We start from the raw sequence: 19467 nt of genomic DNA, 5'->3' as shown, positions 1-19467 counted from the left end.
AAGACTGTGTGTCAAAGAATGTGTCATTTAGTTGCTTTGCGACTGTACTTGATATCCTTCCAATTTTTTTTCTTTTTTTTTTTTATCACACCAGACGGACAAATCGCAGAAATTAAACCTGGCATCACTGCGTGTGAACTACCAGCAGCGATGAAATGGATGATTTGAGCAAATTATGCACCAAAGAGTTGGACCGGGCGCACACACATGCTTTTCTTCTCATTTCTTCTTAATTACTAAACCAGAACATTTAAATCCACTTTTATTTCATTCGCCCTGTTTCTCATTTTCTAATTCACCAATTCATCAGCGCTTGTTTAAAAGCTAATTATTCTAAATAGTCTGTGTGCTTCAACTGGATGTGTCTCCTCGGGGAGGAAAGGCGGATTGACTCACTTGTTGAGGTAGATGCGTTTCTCGGTGAACTGTCCCGCTCCGTGCACGGGGTCCTCGTACGGCTCGTTCTGGACCACCTCCACGCCTTCGCCGCGCTCGCTCTGCTCATGACTGTGTTTGCTGATCATGTAAAGTTGGCCGATCCGGTACTGGAGGAAGGACGAACAACCAAACAAACAAAGCCAGGGCTGTTACGCCTTGTATTGACTGTGTGACTGTGGCGCCAAAGATGATTGACTCAACGGCGCAATTTTGGAGTGGATTACTGGGCAAGACAGAGCCTCTTGGATTTGTGGATCGATCGAGACAAACAGACGGGAGGAAAAATAAAATTAGCAGGATTATCGCTGTCACTGCATGACACTCGAAGACAGACGGATGCGTCAGTGGGAAGACGGAGGCTGCAGGATTAGGATCTGTCTGCACCGAGGCCTCATGGCCTCATCGGCAGGGTCGCTAGCAGGGATAGCAGACGGTATCCCATGACCCCTTGCGGCATCAATCAGCGCTAGCACCGTTGCGTCGGCGGCGGCCGACCCACTTGGCCGCGTGACAGTGTCACTTTCGGTCCTCGCCGCGTCACACGGAAACTATTTTTACTACGTTTTGGAAAAAAAACAACAACCTCGGAATGCTTTGGGACGCAGATTTCCGACTGCCCGTAAGGACTATTTCCAGGCCCTGGGAAATCAAGCTGGCCTTGCCACCCAGTTGGAATGCCAAGGGGTTCACGTAGAAGCCCTCCGCCTCACACGCACACACACACGCACACACACACACACACACGCACACACACACACACACACACACACACACACACACACACACACACACACTCGCCTGCCAAGGATAGCTGTGTTAAGCCAATGGAAAAACCGGACAATCCGGAGAGCCCATCTTGTGACTCCCAAGGAAAATAAGTGGACCAGTTTAGTGGGAGGAGGAGGGTAACCGGCATGCACCAGTAAACGAGCTTGGGTGAAAAGTTCTCGGAGCACAATGTCAAATTGTTTCCATCTGCTGCCCGTGGCAGCGAAGGAAACTGGCTGACGGAGTATTCCCAGCCGGGGTGTCAGCGGCGGTGCACTGCTGACGGAACAGCTGTTGGAATCTGGCATCGCTTTCCTGCCGCAATGACACAGTCACCCAGCCAGGCCCAATAATAATAATAATAATAATAGTAATAGTAATGATAATGGCAATCGTGATAATAGAGGAGTGGAGTTTTGCTGCACAAAATCCGCCTCATGCACCGGAACCAAACCAAATTTTTTTTAGCACAATTTCTGAGGATTTGATGGAAGCCAAAAAAGAAATCAAATCAAATCCACAACTCTTCTGTGCCGACAGGACTCGCGATTAAAACATTTTTGAAGTTCAAGTTCAGCCCCGGTGCCGAAATGTCAACGATGTGTTAATAACCGGCACCCAGGAAACCTTGGCGGTGAAAAAGTGTTGATTTATTCATTATGATGAGCGTCATCTGGAGATCAATGTTGCAGTGGTTGTGCGGCACAGTCCTGACTGAAAGAGGTAAAAACCGACGGGAGAAGTTCTGTGACTTTGTACTGCTATGAATCTCTGCGATATGATTGGCAGCCTCAGCGTGGACTTGGACCGCAGGGGCCCGGAAAAGCTAAGCTGGGTATCAACCCCAGTCGTCGCTGGTTGCTGTCGACGTTGACGAACTCGCGGCAGCTGCGCCGCAGGGAGTCTCGGCCCGCCAGAATGTGAGCTGCCGCAACTCCGGGCACGGCTGTGAAGGCATCGTGACGGTCGGCGTTAGCGATCGCTAATACCGTCGATCCGAGGGGACGATGTGTCAGCGATGGTGATTAGTCGAACGAGTGAACAAACAAATAATTCATAATCATTTTTTTCTTCATTTGCTCTCAGCCAGGCTTAAGCGAGCTCTGCGGGGCTTTGGTGCGAAAAGTGACATCAGACTTCGTGCTCTTGCTACACACCTGCGATGGCACCAATGGTGGTATCCGACAGGACAGTGGAGCCACGAGTCTGATGCTGCTTAATCAACGAAAAATCGATAATCTGTTTGAAAGCGAAAGAGGGTTGGCGACTGTAATGAGTTTATGGAATGAAAAATGATCCTCTAAGTGTGTGTGTGTGTGTGTGCGTGTGGTATTCCCTCGAGGATAGGATTTAATAATTACCCTTCTGCAAATTCCTCTTGGCGCTTGTGATGGGAATTCTGGTTCTTGTCAGTGACCCGCTCGGCTCGGCCCACCATTGTTTTGACCGTCATCATGGCAGAAATCATTACACCGTTTTGTTTTTTTTTAGAATCCAGCCAAGTCTCGCGCTGTGTTGACTTCGGATTTTGTGCTTGCACACATTCATCACTTGAATCATCCAACTCCTTTTTTCATTGCATTCATTGCTTTACCCTGTAACTCTCTGAAAGCCCAGTGACTCACTTGCAGAAGTATAGGAACTCCAAAAAAAAAAGAAAGGAAGTTTTTTTTCCATTTATTTAAACATAAAGTCCCTAATAAAACAGCACTGCATGCATTTGACATTTAGTCATTGCACCCATACAGGGTTGCCAGATGCCCCCCCCCCCACTGGTCCCATCAGAGAGTCAGCTCTTTGAACTGGCTCGTTTGCCGACCGACACATCAGTAGTTGGTACAAAATTCGAGATGAGGGCCGGCTGAGCAGTGCACATTAGTCTTCCCCCGCTGCCTGCAGTGCATCGAGGCAGAGTGTGCACTCTGGCGGACCCCTGAGTGCCGCTCTGATCACGCCGACGCCCGCCAACATTCGCGCATTAGCGGCGAGCGCCGTCGTTTCCCCACCGTTTCCCCTTGACTCGCTCGGGATTTGGAAACCGCAGCTGTGTTGATGATCTCGCCTCCCACTCCCCATTGTTGCCGTCGCCACCTGATGAATGAGGGTTTCCTTTGCACGAGGACGTCTTGCGAACACTTGCACTGGTGAACAGTGGCGCCCCCTTATGCTCAGGTTTGGAATGGCCATGAATTTATTTCACTGGAAGATGCTTCAAACACTCTGTTCCGCTCAAAACGATCCAAACTTTTTGGGCGAGATTTCAGTCTTTTTCATAGATGGGGAAAGCTGGAAATATGCTTTTGATGATGTCACAAGGGGCACTCATGAATAACTTAATGACAACACCATGGATGCATTATTAGAACTAGATACAAGACTGCCAAAAAGGTGGCCCGATTTTTTTTTTTTTATATATTTCCAGTGGCCACTTGAGGTACTGCAGCAAGAAAATTCCATGGGCCCAAAAGGCATTTTTCCCATAGGCCGCAATACATAAATAAATGCCTTTAAAACAGTTGACAGGAGGACTGTGACCTGAAACACAATTCATAGCACAATTCTTTCTATTGTGGATTTTTCAGTTCTGGTCTTTCAAATGATAAAAGCCAGAAAATCACCAGAAAAGAGTTTATTCCCAGCGTGACGTTACAGCGTCTTAAGTGCTGCTGTGTCTCAGCTCGTCCTGATGTGTCTGTAAGTGACGTTCTCCAGAATCTCCAGTTCTGGTTGGCCAAATAGATCATGTGAGTTACAGAGGCATGATGGGAAGTGACACTACTGCGCATGCTCTATGGGCCCATTAATGCGGAAGTCAAAAACTTTTGCCAGGCGCTGGTTTTGCGCCCTGAGACTTCCAAACATGGTCCAAAAGGGCATCAGTTTTATGCAGACGGGTTTTGCAGGAGGCTGTAAACGGTGGGCTAAATACAATGTTTTCTGGCGATTCTGCAAGTTGTTTTTTTTTTTTTGAAAAATAATGATCCCTGAAAAATAATGAAAATGAATGAGTTCGTAAATTTGTATGAATCCCAAAGAAGCCACAGTAAACTCCAAAAGCCTACAGGTTGTCTATATGCAGATGTCTTAGTGGGAGGCCTACATGAAACGTAAAAACAGGCTGAGAGGATAAAAAGACTTGCCGGGAGGCGGGTGGGGGAGGGGTGGGCTTCAGTGTGATCACACTCTGCGTCTCTTTCTGTCCCTCTGCAATAACACAACAGCAGGTGGTTCATGGTAACTGCGGTCTTTGTGCCACAGCTGAGGAGTGTGTCAGTGAGATAAGAATCCTGCTCCAGCGCGTGCGCGCACACACGGGCGACGGCGAGCACAATGGTAAGGCGTAATTAAAATTCACGCGCGGACAGAGTAATTAGAGCTGCGAGTGCTCCTCGGTGTCCCCCCCGCCCCCACCGCTGAGACGAATCACTTCTGTAGGTTTTTAAATGTCCACGTTGGGAGCGAATGTGTTTTGGGTTATCGTCCACAGCCTGACTCAGCAGTCTGACAAAAGCAATACGAATAAAATGGATTCATTATTATTGTCCGGTTTGGCAATAATAGGATTTAAAATGTTGTCATAGTTATTCTTCTGAATATGTGTCTACTTTTCCTCTAGAGGTGGAGCCACTCATTTTCAATGGTTCCTCATCACAATAAAACATAAAAAAACACTCACGCACCCTTGCATATCCCAAGGCCGGCCGCTAACTTGATCAAATATCTGCTGCGTAAAAAGAAAACAAGGAGAGCACGTTAGAAAATGCAGCCGGAGAGCACTATGTGTGCTCAAAAAATTCAACTGCCTAAAAAATGCAGTGGCTGAACATTAGCAGGTAAAAAAAAAAAAAAAAAAAACTCCATTAAAACAACCGGGGGGCCCTGGCGGACGGCAGTTCTGACATCATTAGAAATGACTATATGCTCCCGAGTGGCAGACCCTCGATGTACGGCGATGTGGAAACACATAATTTAGAATGTAAAATTTAGTTCACCATTGTGGCAGGAAAAGCGAATAAAAAGAGGAGGCGTCACATCACATAACATGCCACTCACAGGAAATGTCAGGAGGAAGTAGAGAAAAATAAGGTGGGTGGGGGGGGGCAGGAGAGTGGTAGGAGTAATATCAGTGGAATATGTAAAACCATAGTCAGGCTGTTCTTTTTTGTTTCTTTGTTTTTTACTAGATGTAAATTACATCATAATGTCGACAGGCAAGAAATGTCAAAGGATGAGAAAAAGGAAAATGTGACGGTCTGAAAATTTCATCAGCAGTGACAAGATTCTTCCCGGGGACGAATAAAAAGTGACAGACTTTACGGTGAATGACTGACATTGACAGGAATTGATACACAAATGAAGATAAGACGCCCTATTGATCAAACGGCTACAACTTCCTTTTCTTTTTTTCTGACCATGGCCGCCTCGCAGCACAGCCCCATTGCGCTGATTTAAAAAAAAAAAAATTTTTTACTCTTGCTCATCTATCCTGCCAAACTCCAATATTTAGAATTTTCAATTAAAATTTTATTGGGTCCAACAACCAGTCAACTTTCCATTAAATGTTGAAGAAAACAAAAAAGCAAATGAACCCAAAAACCCCCCTCAAGCAAGCGGACTCGCTTTTTTTTTTTTTTTTTTTTTTTTTTGCAAATTGAAAGAACAAAAACTTAAAACTGCACTGAAGACTAAAAATTAAAACAGACACATTTCAAAAGTCTAGAATGCCACTAATAGTTGCTGTAGCTATGGATACGTGCCTGCAGGCGATGAGGAGGCAGGAGAACAGACAACCCCTAATTCAGTTTCACTTTGGCCGTTCCCACTGAAAATTCGGACATGTCCAGTCAAACCTGAACATCATTTTGGCTCGGACCTGGTTGGTTGGTGGGTGGGAAGCATCATGAATGATTCAGGTGTCCAACCTTTGCTGGGCTCCGGGTCTCCCCTTCCCCCACCTCCCCAGTCCCTCTCCTTCCCTCTCCTTCCCTCTCCTCCCCACCGCACATCTCCGCAGTGTCCATGGTCACTGAGCCAACGATTACGTAACAGCCCGGATCACTCTGTACAGATCACTCCACTGCGCACCGCTGCCGCTCCCCCGCCTGGCGGAACACCGGGAGGCGCCGTGTTCGTGCGTGTGCACTTAGCAGCGGGGTGCGGGGGGGCGGGTAGGGGGCTGCGGAGCGGACGGACTGCAGAATTAAGACGTTCAGAAAAAGCTGACAGATGCTGACACATTACATAAGAAGCTCTGATGAAGGGCTGCCTTCATGCTGTCCCTTCTCACTCCTCACTCCTCTCCCCGCTCTGCCTCCAAGGGCACTGGACGGACGGGCTCCTGTGTTCACCTGCCGCCTGCCTCCGCCCCACATTGGGGCGGTACGCTGGCCTGAGGCCTTGCAGCTGCCACCGTCCTGTCACATTTCCTTCAAATTGAGTGACGGAAACCAAAAAAAAATTACGTATGAGTGAATAACAATTGATATTTTTATTACGTTATTCTTATTCGATATGTTTGGATTTTGCTCACAGCAGTTCCAATGTTACACACAAACAATAGCATATCAATGGCATTTCCACCATTAAGTAGATCAATGAAGTCATCAAAAAGTGTGTGTATATATTTATATACACTACAAAATGTGACACGACCATGTAGGACAAAAGCACCCTGTTTACCTTCAGCATCAGGTTTAATGCACATAACACAATTTACAACAATTTAACTGATAAAAGTGCCTATGAATATGGCTTCTCTCAAAACAGACAATGCTTATTTTACAGAAATCTCCACGACCACTGCTGCTATACTCCACTCTACTGATAGGAAATAGGTCTCAGAAACTCACAGATCAAATATGATGCAAATGGTTTTATAGGATTAATGACGGCGGTGTCACTGCTGTGTAAGTCCCATCCATTTTAAACCATCCTCTGTATTTACTGTAGGTGTACACTTTTTTTTTTTTTTTTTTTTTTCAGTGTTATTGCAGTCGGCTGATGTGTGATTTACACGCACTTGTGAAAAAGCGGCTGCAATCATTTGACAGCTTTGCTAAAATATATATATATACATACATCAGAAACTGACTGATGTGATTGGAAAAAAATTCAAGTCAATTTGTGCCGCCTGACTGAAATATCTTCTGTCGTCTGTCTGTCGGGACTGACCCAAATTACTTCCACATTTTATTTATTTATTTGCAAGATTTTCCTCGCTGTCCAGCAATTGTGTAATTTTCCCTGACGTGGCACGGGGGGGGGGAGGGGGACGGTGAAGGTGAGAAGTTGGTTTCTGAAAGTAAATGAAAAGCAGCCGAACTTCCTGAATTAACCAGCGGACTCGCTCCACGTGTGGGCTCACGCACACACACGCACACGCTGTGTGCCCAGACTACGCTGCACTGTCAGTGTTCGATAGCCCTTTTGTTTTCTTTAATTCTCTGCTTTGTCGGCGGATGAAGACGAAGCACCTCTACCTGCTTACGTAAGCCTTTCGTCCCTTCAGAGCTACTCGGGAGTGTTTTGGTACAACAGGAGTTTCTGGTAGCTTGGGGAAAACCCGTCTCATTTATTATGCATAGACGGAGAGAGGGGGAGAGAGAGAGAGAGAGAGGGAGAGAGTGTGTATGTGTGTGTGTGTGTACTTCTTACAGGCCTGCTGAGATAGGAGGCAGAGATGAGGAATTGTGAGCACAGCGAGCAGATCAAGGAAGAGAGAATGAAAGAGGGGGAAAATGTTCTCCTGGTTTGGTCTTGCATGCAATATGAGTCCGCTCCACCGTCTTGTGTTGTCTCCGCCTCGAGTGGAGCCTGGAGCGACGGGCGGCTCTGCGACTGGAAACGGTGGAGAGACGCCCCTGTGACGGCAAAGCTACGTTTGTAGTATTATTATCTCCGACGGCAAATTAAAATCAAACCGGCCCACGTTTTTCAATGACTCAGGTAGAACATGAGTCAAAGAAAAAAAAAAAAAAAAAGGCACATTGTAAAAATGGAAATAAAGGGGTAAGCTAGTGGCAGGCGGTTTTCCTAGCAGCCCGCAAACGGACGCACGGCTCGTTTTTGTCTTTCGTCTTTGTTCTTTGGACACGATTTCCTGGGTGAGACCTGCGTCGTGGTCAGCGAAAGACAAAAAAACAGGCACACAGGATATTAAAATTCAAATGATTTCAAGTGGACCCACCATCAAAAGCACTCAGAATTTAATCAGGTACTAATTGGGGGTGCTTGGTGTATTAAAAGGTCTGACGGGGCCAAACAAGAGGGGCGTAGGCGGATGGATCGCTTTTAATTAGAGGCAAATTAGGGATTCCTCCTTGTTCTAATTCCGCAGGTTTTTCCTCCTGCTCTGCACGACTTTGTGTTCAAACGACCAATTTCTGGAAAGCCGAGCGAGCAAGGAGAAGTAACGGCGTGACTCTTCTTGTCGCCAGAGGCTCACTAGACTGCAGAAGCAAATTATTGTTGGGGAAACATTGGCGTAGTGAGTGTTGCATAACACAGGACCTTAAACGACTGTCTCCGAGCAGGCATGTTTGCAGGCGACCCACAGGTTACTGTCATGATTTTATTTATTTTTTTCCAAAAAAGCTGTGCTTTTTGTTTTGTTTAAGAAAATATATATATAAATACAAAATCTGGACTATTTGTTGTGTATTATCAGTCCAGCGGAAAAGCCGAATCCCCGCTGGTTTCGGTCTCATGCCCTAGATGTGAGAGTGATACTTCTGCACATTTCTCCTTCTCGCAGAAACATGGGAAAAAAGATTCTCCTTGTCCAGTTACATAATCCCTTCTCACCATGGTGCTTCTGTCCTGCTGCGCCGCTGACAGCTTCGTCAGCTGAAGAATCATTTACAGTGAACAGCAGAGAAGGAGGAGGAATAGGAGGAGGAGGAGGAGGAGGAGGAGGAAGTTTGACCACCATCTGGTCACTCTTCGTCTCTCCTCGATAAGTTCCAGGATTTGCGGCCGACCTGGACTCCCAACTCTTCCTCCTAGCCTTGGACTCTCATGTGACGAGTGCAAGGGGATGAAAGTGTGTCCTCGCATTTGACGCCTGGCGACGGAGAGCGGCGGGTGTGTGTGGGGAAACGCCGGCTACGACTCCCACGTCGCCACTAGCAACTCTTTATTATGTTGCACATCAGATGCCTCTTGATCCTGAGCCTCACACGGCTTCAAACCACACAGCGACTCTTCAGAAGTGCAGCCCCAGTCTTATTTTGATGTTTGTTTGTTCTTTCACCGCATACTAACTGTTAAACTATTTATTATTTATTTATTTATTTGTTAACTGTTTGACTGTCGTTGTCGCTCACTGGCATTTTTTTCTTCTTATAATGCAAAAAAAAAACAAACCCATGTGGTTGTGCTAAAATTCTTGCAACTTCAGCATCCATGCTAATCTTCTAAGCTGCAGCTAGCTTGGCCCGCTTGCAAATGTCTTGTATTTTTTTGTTTGTTTTTTTGCTTCCTGTTTTCTCAAGAACAAGATGCTTGCTTAAACAATACGGACAGTGGCTCCAAACTGACACATTTGATTGGCGTTTGAAGTGCTAAGCCTGCTGCTAAAATGCTAAAGCTGCATTCTAAGGTTAGCGCCCTCCTCTTGACACACGTTCCGGCTCTTGTTTGTCTTGTTTCCCTTAAAAAGATCCAGATCCAGAACCCACTTCCTTCCTTTGTTACATTACTGCCAAAAACAAAAAAACACTCAACCTAAAAGCGTTTACCTGCAGTGTGTCAGATCTAGCGTGTAGCAGAGTCGCAACAGCTGCGGCGTGTGTCACTGCCTCCTCTCGAATACGCTACACCCGACCAACCGGCTCACATGATCCTCGTGGGCTGTCAGCCACTGATATTTTACTAGCGGGAGCAGCGACCGTGACCTCCACGCCAACAATAGCCGGAATGCAGAAATGGAATGTGTGAATAGTGTGGACATTATGCGGCGCTTTAATATAAAGTTTCATGCCAAGTTCCGAGCAAGTCGCTCACGTGAGACGCCGCAAATGAGGTTACTGCGTGAATATGTGCTTGTCTCAAGGGTACTTTGGCAGTCATTGCTGAAAAATAACATTTTTTTTTTTTATTTTTTTATCACAAGTAGAAGGGAATGATGGCAGGTGAGTCGTCTGCTCTGGCAGCTCTTCAAACTTAATTTTACTTCTACCTACATTTTTAATCTTTTAATAATATCAAACTCACCTGAGGCCTGCCAGATGAAAGTTTTTTTCTTTTTTTTTTTAAAGTCATTTTGAGCTGATGCTTTAAAAACTTTTCCATCTCCTGATGCACATGCGTGTCGACATGAATTAAGTCAAGTGCGTTCTCCGGGGAAGATCTTCTTCCTCCTGTGCTTGTTTGGTATTCACGAGCACTCTCTGCCTACTTTCTGAAGACTTGCGTTCTCTGTGTGGATAAAAAGACAGGGCTGGCTCTTTGCAGCGCTCTCATCTCGCTTTCTGCCATGCCGCTGTTCCGAGAGGCAGCCGCGCAGAACAGCCCACTTCTTCTGCAAAGCTTTCTTCTGCTTGCTGGTGAGGAAAACGGCAGTAATTGGCTAAAAAATAGATTTAGAGGTGAATTCATCATTAGATTAGATCAGGTTGGATTACATTAGATTGGATGAGATTAGATGGGACTACAGTAGGATCATTTGGATTAGATTAGGATTAATTAGGTTAGATTAGATTGGATCTGGATTTGGAATGGATTTGGATCAGATTTGATTGAATTGCATTTGAATCTAAATCTGAATTGCACGAGATTAGATTGAGTTTGTTTGGACTGGATAAGAATAGAGTTGTTTGGATTGCACTGGATCAGATTAAATGGGTGTGGTTGGGACAGTTTTGGATTGGATACAATCAGATTAGATTGGATCAGATTACAACTGGACTGCATTTTCAGATGTCTACCAAAATGCTCCTAAGTATAAAATAAGATAGTTATGAGATGAACACAATTATATTACATTTCAATTAACATTAACCAAAAACATGAAATAAATAAATAAATAAATAAATAAAATAGCACTATTTAAGATTTCAAAGGTTGATTTTGCTGGTGACACTGACACCTTGATGGCCTTTTGAATGCACAGAGCATTTCAACATCTTCAGGTTCACTCCTGGTTCCCTCCCTCCTCCATGTCTGCAGCGTGTTACCAGGGCACATCTTTTGAAGAGTGGCTCAGGAGCTGACAGGAGGACGGCCCAGTGCCTCTTAATTACCCTCTGAAAGCAAGCGCTGTCAAAGGATCAGATGATAATTATGCTGCTCATTAGCCAAATGTGTCAAAAGACTCGCTTTGATTTGCTAAACCAAAAGAAAACAAAAAAAAACAAAAAACTAAGCGCACATTTTCCCCATGACCACCGGGGTTAGAGTGCAGTATTAGTTAACATATGAACGAGGGGTGGAGGGCAGCACAGAGTGGATGCTGTTCTGTCGCAGCCTTGTTTTGGACGGCTAGTAAATTTTGTGCAGACTGGTGCAGTGAGTGTTTGTCGACTGGGAGCCAGCGTCTTATTGGTCATCTTGCCAAATTACATTTTGGACATCAATTGGTAAACTTACCCGCTAGAAGGAAATTTTCCGAAATCCATTAGATTGACTTCACGTGGGCATCTGGGAAAGGAGCTCATTTCTTCACGACTAGAAATTAAACTAAATGAGACCAAAAGAAAACCCAGTGACATTTGTGGCTGATTTTTCAAAGTATACATTTTTTTTGCATGTGTATGTAAAAATAATACCAGTTTTCGTGTTGTGAAAAACCTGGTTTTGCTACCCGGACAACTGAAAGCAAACACTGGACCCTGACAGCGGCTGATTATCTTCACAGCTAGGCCTCAGCCAATAAGGCACATAACCCCTAAACCAACATGAAGTCGCACCGTTGTGCGTCTGCATATCTTCACTTCCCCTGTGGCTTTAATTTCCCAGACAGCCTCATATCAGGGAAAGCGTTTGGAGATAGTTTAATATCTGTCGCTCTCCTGTCCGTAATTTGCTGCTTAAGGTTGTATTGTTTTTCTAAAAAAAAAACGACTATTTGTTCCATTGTAAATACACGTTTCTTTGTGAGCATTTAAATGCTACTATATATCTCCAATGTGATCAAATGTGGGATTAAGCTAATAACTGGGAAAGTGAAGCCCATATATAGACTGCCATAGTGGCATCAGGTAGCACCAGGCTACAGCTGTCAGTGTTTACACTGACTTACTCTGGCACAACCATCCTTGGCCCCGCCTCCCCACCTCCAGCTTTCCCCCGCCCACTCGACGCCGACCTGTCTTGGGACAATCAAATTGAGTGACGGTTCTTTAGACCGGCAGTCCTCAAAGTGGGCCGGCGATCTCGGCGATGCAGCCGTCGTGTGTGATTATTTCTTCCGATGAGCTATCGAGCAATTGTCGCTGTCATTCTTTTTTTTTTTTCCTTTCTGATCAGCAATCGAGAGATTGGTCTCGCCCAGAACGTGGCTGCGAGCGTCGGTCGGACCGGACAATGAGTCACGGTACACGCGCGCTGATCACATTATAACGTGACACGTCCAGCTGCTTCCCTTCTCATGCATCTTGTCCACCAGCACGTCCACGATGTGTCAGCACGGCGTCTATTCTCAGGAGCTATTGTTCGCTTCCCTCCGCCGCCCCCAGCTGACGTAGGATGCGGACAATAAGTAAGGTTTACTTGTAGCGGGACAGGAAGAGGAGAGGAGGCGGAGCGAATAGAAAAGAAGATGAAGAGTTTCCTGCCTTGACCGTGATGTCAACAGGCAGTGAAGCCTGTGAGTGAATCACCAGACAGCGTCATATTCGGCAAATATCCACAAAACACACAAAAACACATCGTACTAAACACACGAGCCACATTCTCCCGAAAATGTATTCAACATTTGACCTCTGACCTTCATCTTTTTCCTTCCTCGCACTGATTTAACACCATGGATGAATTACAAGAACCGGATACCGGACTGGCAATATGGTGGCGCACCAATTTTTCCCAGTGACCGCTCAAGGTACTGGGCCCAAAAAGCATTTTCCCCATAGCCCGCAATACAAAAAAAAACGCCTTTAAAACGGCTGACAGGACGACTGTTACCCGAAGCGCGTTCCATGGCAAATCTTGCTATTGTAGATCTTTCAGTTATGGTCTTTTAACGTCTGTAAGTGACGTTCTCCACGATTGTTCTGATGTTGTTAAATAGATTGCAACCAAGCCACACTATGCACCAAATTCTGAGTCTTTTTCCAGCTGTTTGTAGTTTGGAAACATGAAAACAATATGGACCAGAGAAATGATGTATGTGTAAAGCCCGCAGGACTTTGAGCACCGACGTGAGATGTTCAGTCTCTTTTATTTTTCTTCTGTTCCAAAGTGGCAGCCTGTGTGACTGACATGTAATCAAAATAACAGCCGCTTTGGCAAACACATGAGTGGGAGCAGGAGAGATATCCAGCTTCTGTTGATGTCCTGTCTGTCAGATATGAAGCACTCTCCTTTTATTTAGAGTCCCTGATTTATTTTCGTAGAATGGAGTATAAGTGTCAGTCACTCTTCTTTTTTTTTTTTTTGCAGCACTCTGCCGCTGCACCACAACACTGCCAAATCCATCATTTATAAGTCACTTGTCTATTCCCTGGAACTAGAGCCGAGTTTTGTTTCTGAGAACGTGTATATCCAGCGTGTGTGTGTGGCATGTTGGCGGTGTGCACAGGGCCATTATAAATGTGCCAGCGCTTCTTCGAACCCCCGAGGCCCCCTTTTTGGAAGCTCAGCGCTGCAATGTGTGACAAACACAGAGCCAGAGGCAGGAATAACAGGGCACTGCAGATGTCAAGCCCTGATAAGACACGGGCTGCAGGGAGAAGAGTCGCTGGCTCACATCCGAGTCTGTTTTTTTGCAGGAGCTCTGACATCTCATTAGAGAGAGGTGACTTTTTCTACGCAGATATAAATCTAAGGTAAAAATTGCAGTGAAACAACTGAACAACACCCAAAAAAAATCCAGCTCCTTGTCTGAGAGTCAAATGTGGCTCAGTAACATTATCACCATCAATTGATATAAAAGCCTTTTGAACAGGAAGTCTGTGCAATATAGCATGGCACATCTTTTGTACTTGTAGGAGTATTAAACCCTATTCATTACTCATGTATTGACAGGCTCTATTTGTGCTGTTTCCATTGATGATTCATCTGTGTAAACAGGAAATGACGCATATGAGTGCATATAAAGAACTAGCAGTGCAAGAAGACAATAAAACTGTATAGCATTGTGTGCTATGGTACGGTATAGTATGGAATCTTATGGTATGGTATGGGATTACGTGGCATCATAAGGCATGGTATTGTGTTATATGGCATGGCATGTTATAATATGGAATATCTTGGTGTAGTTTGGTAGGGTGGTGTGGTATAATATGGAATCATACTGTATCACACAGCATGGCATGAAATGGTATGAAATCATATACAGTAGTATAGAAGGGTGCATGGTCCGGTCTCGCATCATATGAAGCAACTTGTATTTGCTCCGATTGGGCTGCAGAGAGCTGCGCGCCACTGCAGCCTCTCACACAAATTGCATTAACCAAATGGGTCGCGAACCGAAGTGAGCCACTCACTCTGAAACTCAAGAGCAGAAAATGAGTCCCACTTCTGCCCTGACCACTCACTGAAGTGGACAACAGGCCAAGGTGATGTCATCAGTGCCCAGACTGCACTACTTGAACGAGGTAAAACTCGTGACGGAACACCTGCCACTCCGTGTCTCCGAAAAACCGGAGCAGAATTTTCCGGGATGGTTCCGCTAAAGGCCTGCTGACAAGTGATGATGAGCATAGTCTCTGGAGAGATGAGCCTTAAACTGTTTATTCATTTATTTATTTAGCAGCACTAAAGCAACACTGTTGTATCTCCAGACACTGAAGATGCTGGAGAGATTAACGCTGACTTTTTTTTTTACTTATTGAAAACTGACAATTTACCTGAGACACAATGCAGATTTCCATTTTATGGTCATTCAGCATTCAACATATGTACATTGCAATCTGGAATACAATGTATCGCCATGGTTCTTTCGTTTGAACTGGAGCAATGCTACGTTGTAGTAGCCTCAGATTGTACACGCACGCTCCGCAGGTCGTTATCAAGACGCTGATCAATCAGGCGGGCCGAGCGATGCGACGGCTGCTTGGGCGGAGCAGAGGAGGTAAACAGTGAGCAGCTGATTAATGACAGGATATATTGCCAGGTAATGGATGAGGCAGCGAGCGTCCAGAGCGTACTAGAGATATTTCAAGCCAACTGGAAAGAATGTATGGACTGACTGACTCGGCACGAGGGTTGCCAGGTTTTGCTTGGAGACCCGGGGCGGATGGAGCGAGCCCGGTCCCTCTGTGGCTCAGGCTACCAGAGGCACCGGGCTCGTCATTCGTCTCCTCTGTGGAGAAACAGGATCTCGGATGTGGAACTAGACGTCCTGTGGGGCACGTCGGCACACGGCGATGCGCGCACTCGACATAAACACATGGAAACCTCCGGGGATTGACCTTTCTGACTGGCTGATGTCACTGTAATAGAACCACGCGTTCTGTCAGGCCCACAGAGACCACAGCCAGGACACTTTGTGCAGAAATCCTAAAGACACAAGTTCAACCTCTAGTCCCGCATAGAATTAGCATTTATGTTTCTGTTCGATAGACACACTCACAAACCATTTTGAATACACCCTGCCAATACTGTGTGCCTAATGAATTGGTCATAAATATTAATACTACTTGGTTGTGTGTTTTTGCAGATGATGTTCTGCACACCTTGGTCGGAACGAGTAGTTTATTAGAGTTGACGTTTTCCTTACTAACCTGTCTGACCTCTGACCCCTGACGTCAACCCCATTTGTGAACATTGAGTGTTCAGTTGTTGATGTAACAGACAACGTGAGGCAGATATAAGCAGCCGTAAAAACAAAAACGCCTTACGTGACCCTCACATGCGTTATGACAGCGCGTCTGCTTTTGTTTTTTCACGCTGTGCTTCAACTTCAGCTCATCTGAAGGACCCGTTCGCCCTGTCGGTCTGACATCCTCTCTTTCTGTCTGCCCAGGTGCGGTAAAATGGTCGCCATCGCCGTAAAATAAAAAAGCAGCCGAGTGAAGCAGCAGAGTGTTGCAGCGGCGTTCGAGGTGATGGATTCGTGACTGTCAGTTGTGTAAAAGGGAGGTGAAAATTATGCAGAAGACTGGAGGTATGAAATCAAATTTTCAATTTTGTCCGAATGTGATAATTATTTAAGAGGTGGCGTTAAAGTGAGCGAGAGGCCTGCGCGACATTATACATTCTTTGAGCTCCACAGCTCTACTGTGCGTTGAGCCAATGTGATATCAGTGCGTGTGACCGTGCATTACAAAAAAAAAAAAAAATGTTTTTCATAGATCGCAGATGCTCATTTGTAAAAACAGGTGACAAATCAATGGCGGCAGTTGCTCAAACAGCAGCCTTTCGCTGGCCGGAGGAGAAAGCAATGTCTTCCATCACCAGCCGAGCGAGGAGTCGATCAGCCCTCAGGACGAGAAGTGATAAGGCAGCGTCCTGGTAATAAAAAACATGTACCTCACAGACAAGTGCGGCAGACCTGATTATCGAGCAAGAACGCGATCAATGACGACTTCGGCCTCTGATTAAAAATATGGATGACTCTTTTTGAGTCCTTGCCCAAGAGAATTATTCTCACTCAGCAAGCCAGCTACATTTTTTTTCTCTCCAATCCTCTTAAAAAAAATCGATGTGGTTAAAAAATCCCTAAAAAATACACATGCAATAATAAAACAACCAAACAAACGGAGTAGAGGCAGAAAATTGAGTTTCAGTTTAAAAAATCCAGAGACCACCCAGTCTGAGACCGAGACAAGACCGAGTAAAAATGCCTCTGAGTCTGGGACGAGTCCCGAGACCAAGCCTACAACACTATGTGAACCTCTTTTAATAATAACAAAGCCTTGGTAGCCAATGTTGCGTTGTTGCGATTCACAGGGAAAAAAAACGACAAAAGAAATAGCAAGAGGTGCGTCCTCTTTCTTACAGTATCATCGACCTGCTTTATCATGAGACATCATTCACAAAATTCACATCATGTCCCTGTTTGCTGAGAGGTTCAGCGCTTGCTACGTCAGGAGTCGCTAAGGATGTGCCTGCACTGGTTTGTTTTGGTGTGACCCCCGAGCAGCAGAAAACCATGATATCTGCAGATGAAGTCATATTATTGTATTGTGTATAGGGTCAGAACTCAAGTCTTGCCAAAGCTAGCAGGGAGCAAAACGATAGAATGTTATCCGATAAAGCCTCCTCAAAGGCTGTTTAACGTAAAAATGTCGTTCACCTTTGGAAAAAGAGGTGCCCCGCCACAGCATCCACTCTAATCCTCTTCACAGCAGCTCTGCTTCCCGTCGTTCCTCTGTTTTTTAACTCTGTGGTTTGGAAGGGCACAGTCGCCTCCTGCTGAGCTCGCAATTTAAAAGACGCTGTCTGGTAACACAATCCCCAAACCGACTGGAAACTCTTTCCGTTGTTGAGGTTTTGCGAGATTTCAGCGCTCAAGTCCCCATCGATCCGAACTGCCGCGCAATTTCCCCCCGGTGGCCGCGGCGAAACTAACGGGCCGGATAATGGAGATAAAATTTAACGGCGCCATCATGGCAACGCACTAATTTAAGAGGTGAAGCGAGGCCTCGGCTCGTGTCACATCGTAACCCGGGGTAAATGGTGTGTGGAAAACCTCTGCGGTGCGGGTAAACTCAATAAAAACACTCCGGCCGGAACATCTGTTGATGAGGTCCGAAGCAACGGCGGAATGAGCCCTCCCCGCGCTCGCACTCTCTGCCTACTTCTCGCGGACGCTTGCAGTCACATGCGGTTAAGTCGGCAGAACGGCAAAGAAACTTCAGGCCGTGCGGCTGAATGTGACACTTTGATCATTCAAACCGGGCCCAAGGAGGAGAAATGAGCGTGAAATGGGCACTGAGTAGGACTAATTGTGCCCTTTGTGCAGCACAAAACCCAGCTGCACTGCTCCCAGTCGATATGTGTCACTGTGGGGCGGGGGGGGGGGACTTCAGGCTCCTTCATCCTAACCCACAAACCCAACCTCCAGGTGCGTGAGGTGAGAGAGCTGAGTCTTCTGGTTAAACTTGATCGCAAACATGCATTGAACCTGCTTTTTAGCATTTCAGACGGCTGCCACGCTGACGCCGTATGTCATGCAGCAGTTGCATAAGCAGCACATAGTGCAGGCGTTGAAGGAAAGTCTTTGCGTGGAAGGAGAAGCGGTGGAGGTTAAGTGATAAGAAACATGATTGTTGACTTGTTGGGACGCATGCGTATGCACGCTCACAGTATAGCATCTTTTATTATTATTATTATTATTATTATTATTATTATTATTATTATTATTATTATTATTATTATTATTTGTCTCCATCTCTGCAGCACACAATCTCTCCTGCACAACTTGCTTGGAACACGCAGCGAAGGTGCAGCAGAAAACAGCAGCAGCAGCAGCAGCAGCAGCCCCACCGCGCGGTCGCACCTGAGTTGCGGGAGCGCGGCGGTTCTTTTTAATGGGCGCAAAAAAAAAAAAAAAAAAACGAGTTGCGCGCCACCGGCGCAACTTTTCTATTCGGAAATGGAGCAAGAAACTTGCAGACCACGCCGCGACGCTCGCAGCCTTTGTTTTTGTTGAAGGCGAGGTTGTTCGGTGCACGAGTGCGAACTTACCTCCTCCACTGTGAGGGGCATGCAGATACGGTACTCCTTTATTAACATGGCACTTCGACGCTGGAGGGGGGAGGCAGCGGAAGAAGCGATCTGGCAAATTCAGCCAAAAAGAATAATATAAAAAAATAAAAAAAATAAAAAAATCCCTCTCCTCACTTCTGCATCGGCAATAACCTCTCGGGGCGTCTGCGCTTCGGGGGGGTCTCTCAGTACAAAACGTTCTTTCCCTCCCCCGAGGGCGACAATGACACCGACCTCCCCCCCGCCGCCGTGTTATCAGCAGCTGTCACTTTCTCCAAGCGCACCGTGCTGGTCCCTGGAGGACGTCCGCAGCGCAGGAGGTGGTGGAGAGGAGAGAAGAGGACACGGCACCAAACTCCAGGAACAAGTCGTTCCCTCTCGAGCGAGGAGAGGAAGGGAACACAAAGAGAAAAGAAAAGCAAATCAGCCGTCGCTCTTCTTCTTCTTCTT

The 19467-nt window shown here is 46.0% G+C and overlaps 1 protein-coding gene across 1 annotated transcript in view; it reads right to left on the bottom strand.

Annotated features, from left to right (window-relative positions):
- pitpnc1a (phosphatidylinositol transfer protein cytoplasmic 1a) overlaps positions 1–19121 on the bottom strand; it is a 28986-nt gene extending 9865 nt beyond the window's left edge. The window contains exons 1-2 of the mRNA XM_076024162.1: positions 18997–19121; positions 397–545 (exon numbers count right to left, since the gene is read on the bottom strand). Coding sequence (XP_075880277.1) covers positions 397–545; positions 18997–19044 — 197 coding nt within the window. The 5' untranslated portion in view covers positions 19045–19121. The remainder of the gene's footprint in view (positions 1–396; positions 546–18996) is intronic.
- Positions 19122–19467: the final 346 nt, after the last annotated feature.

This window comes from Nelusetta ayraudi, unplaced genomic scaffold (genome assembly GCF_046127955.1).
Source record: "Nelusetta ayraudi isolate G7.1 ecotype Tasmania unplaced genomic scaffold, CSIRO-AGI_Nayr_v1 ptg000016l, whole genome shotgun sequence".
Taxonomy (NCBI): domain Eukaryota; kingdom Metazoa; phylum Chordata; class Actinopteri; order Tetraodontiformes; family Monacanthidae; genus Nelusetta; species Nelusetta ayraudi.
This window is presented reverse-complemented; position numbering and strand designations above follow the sequence as displayed.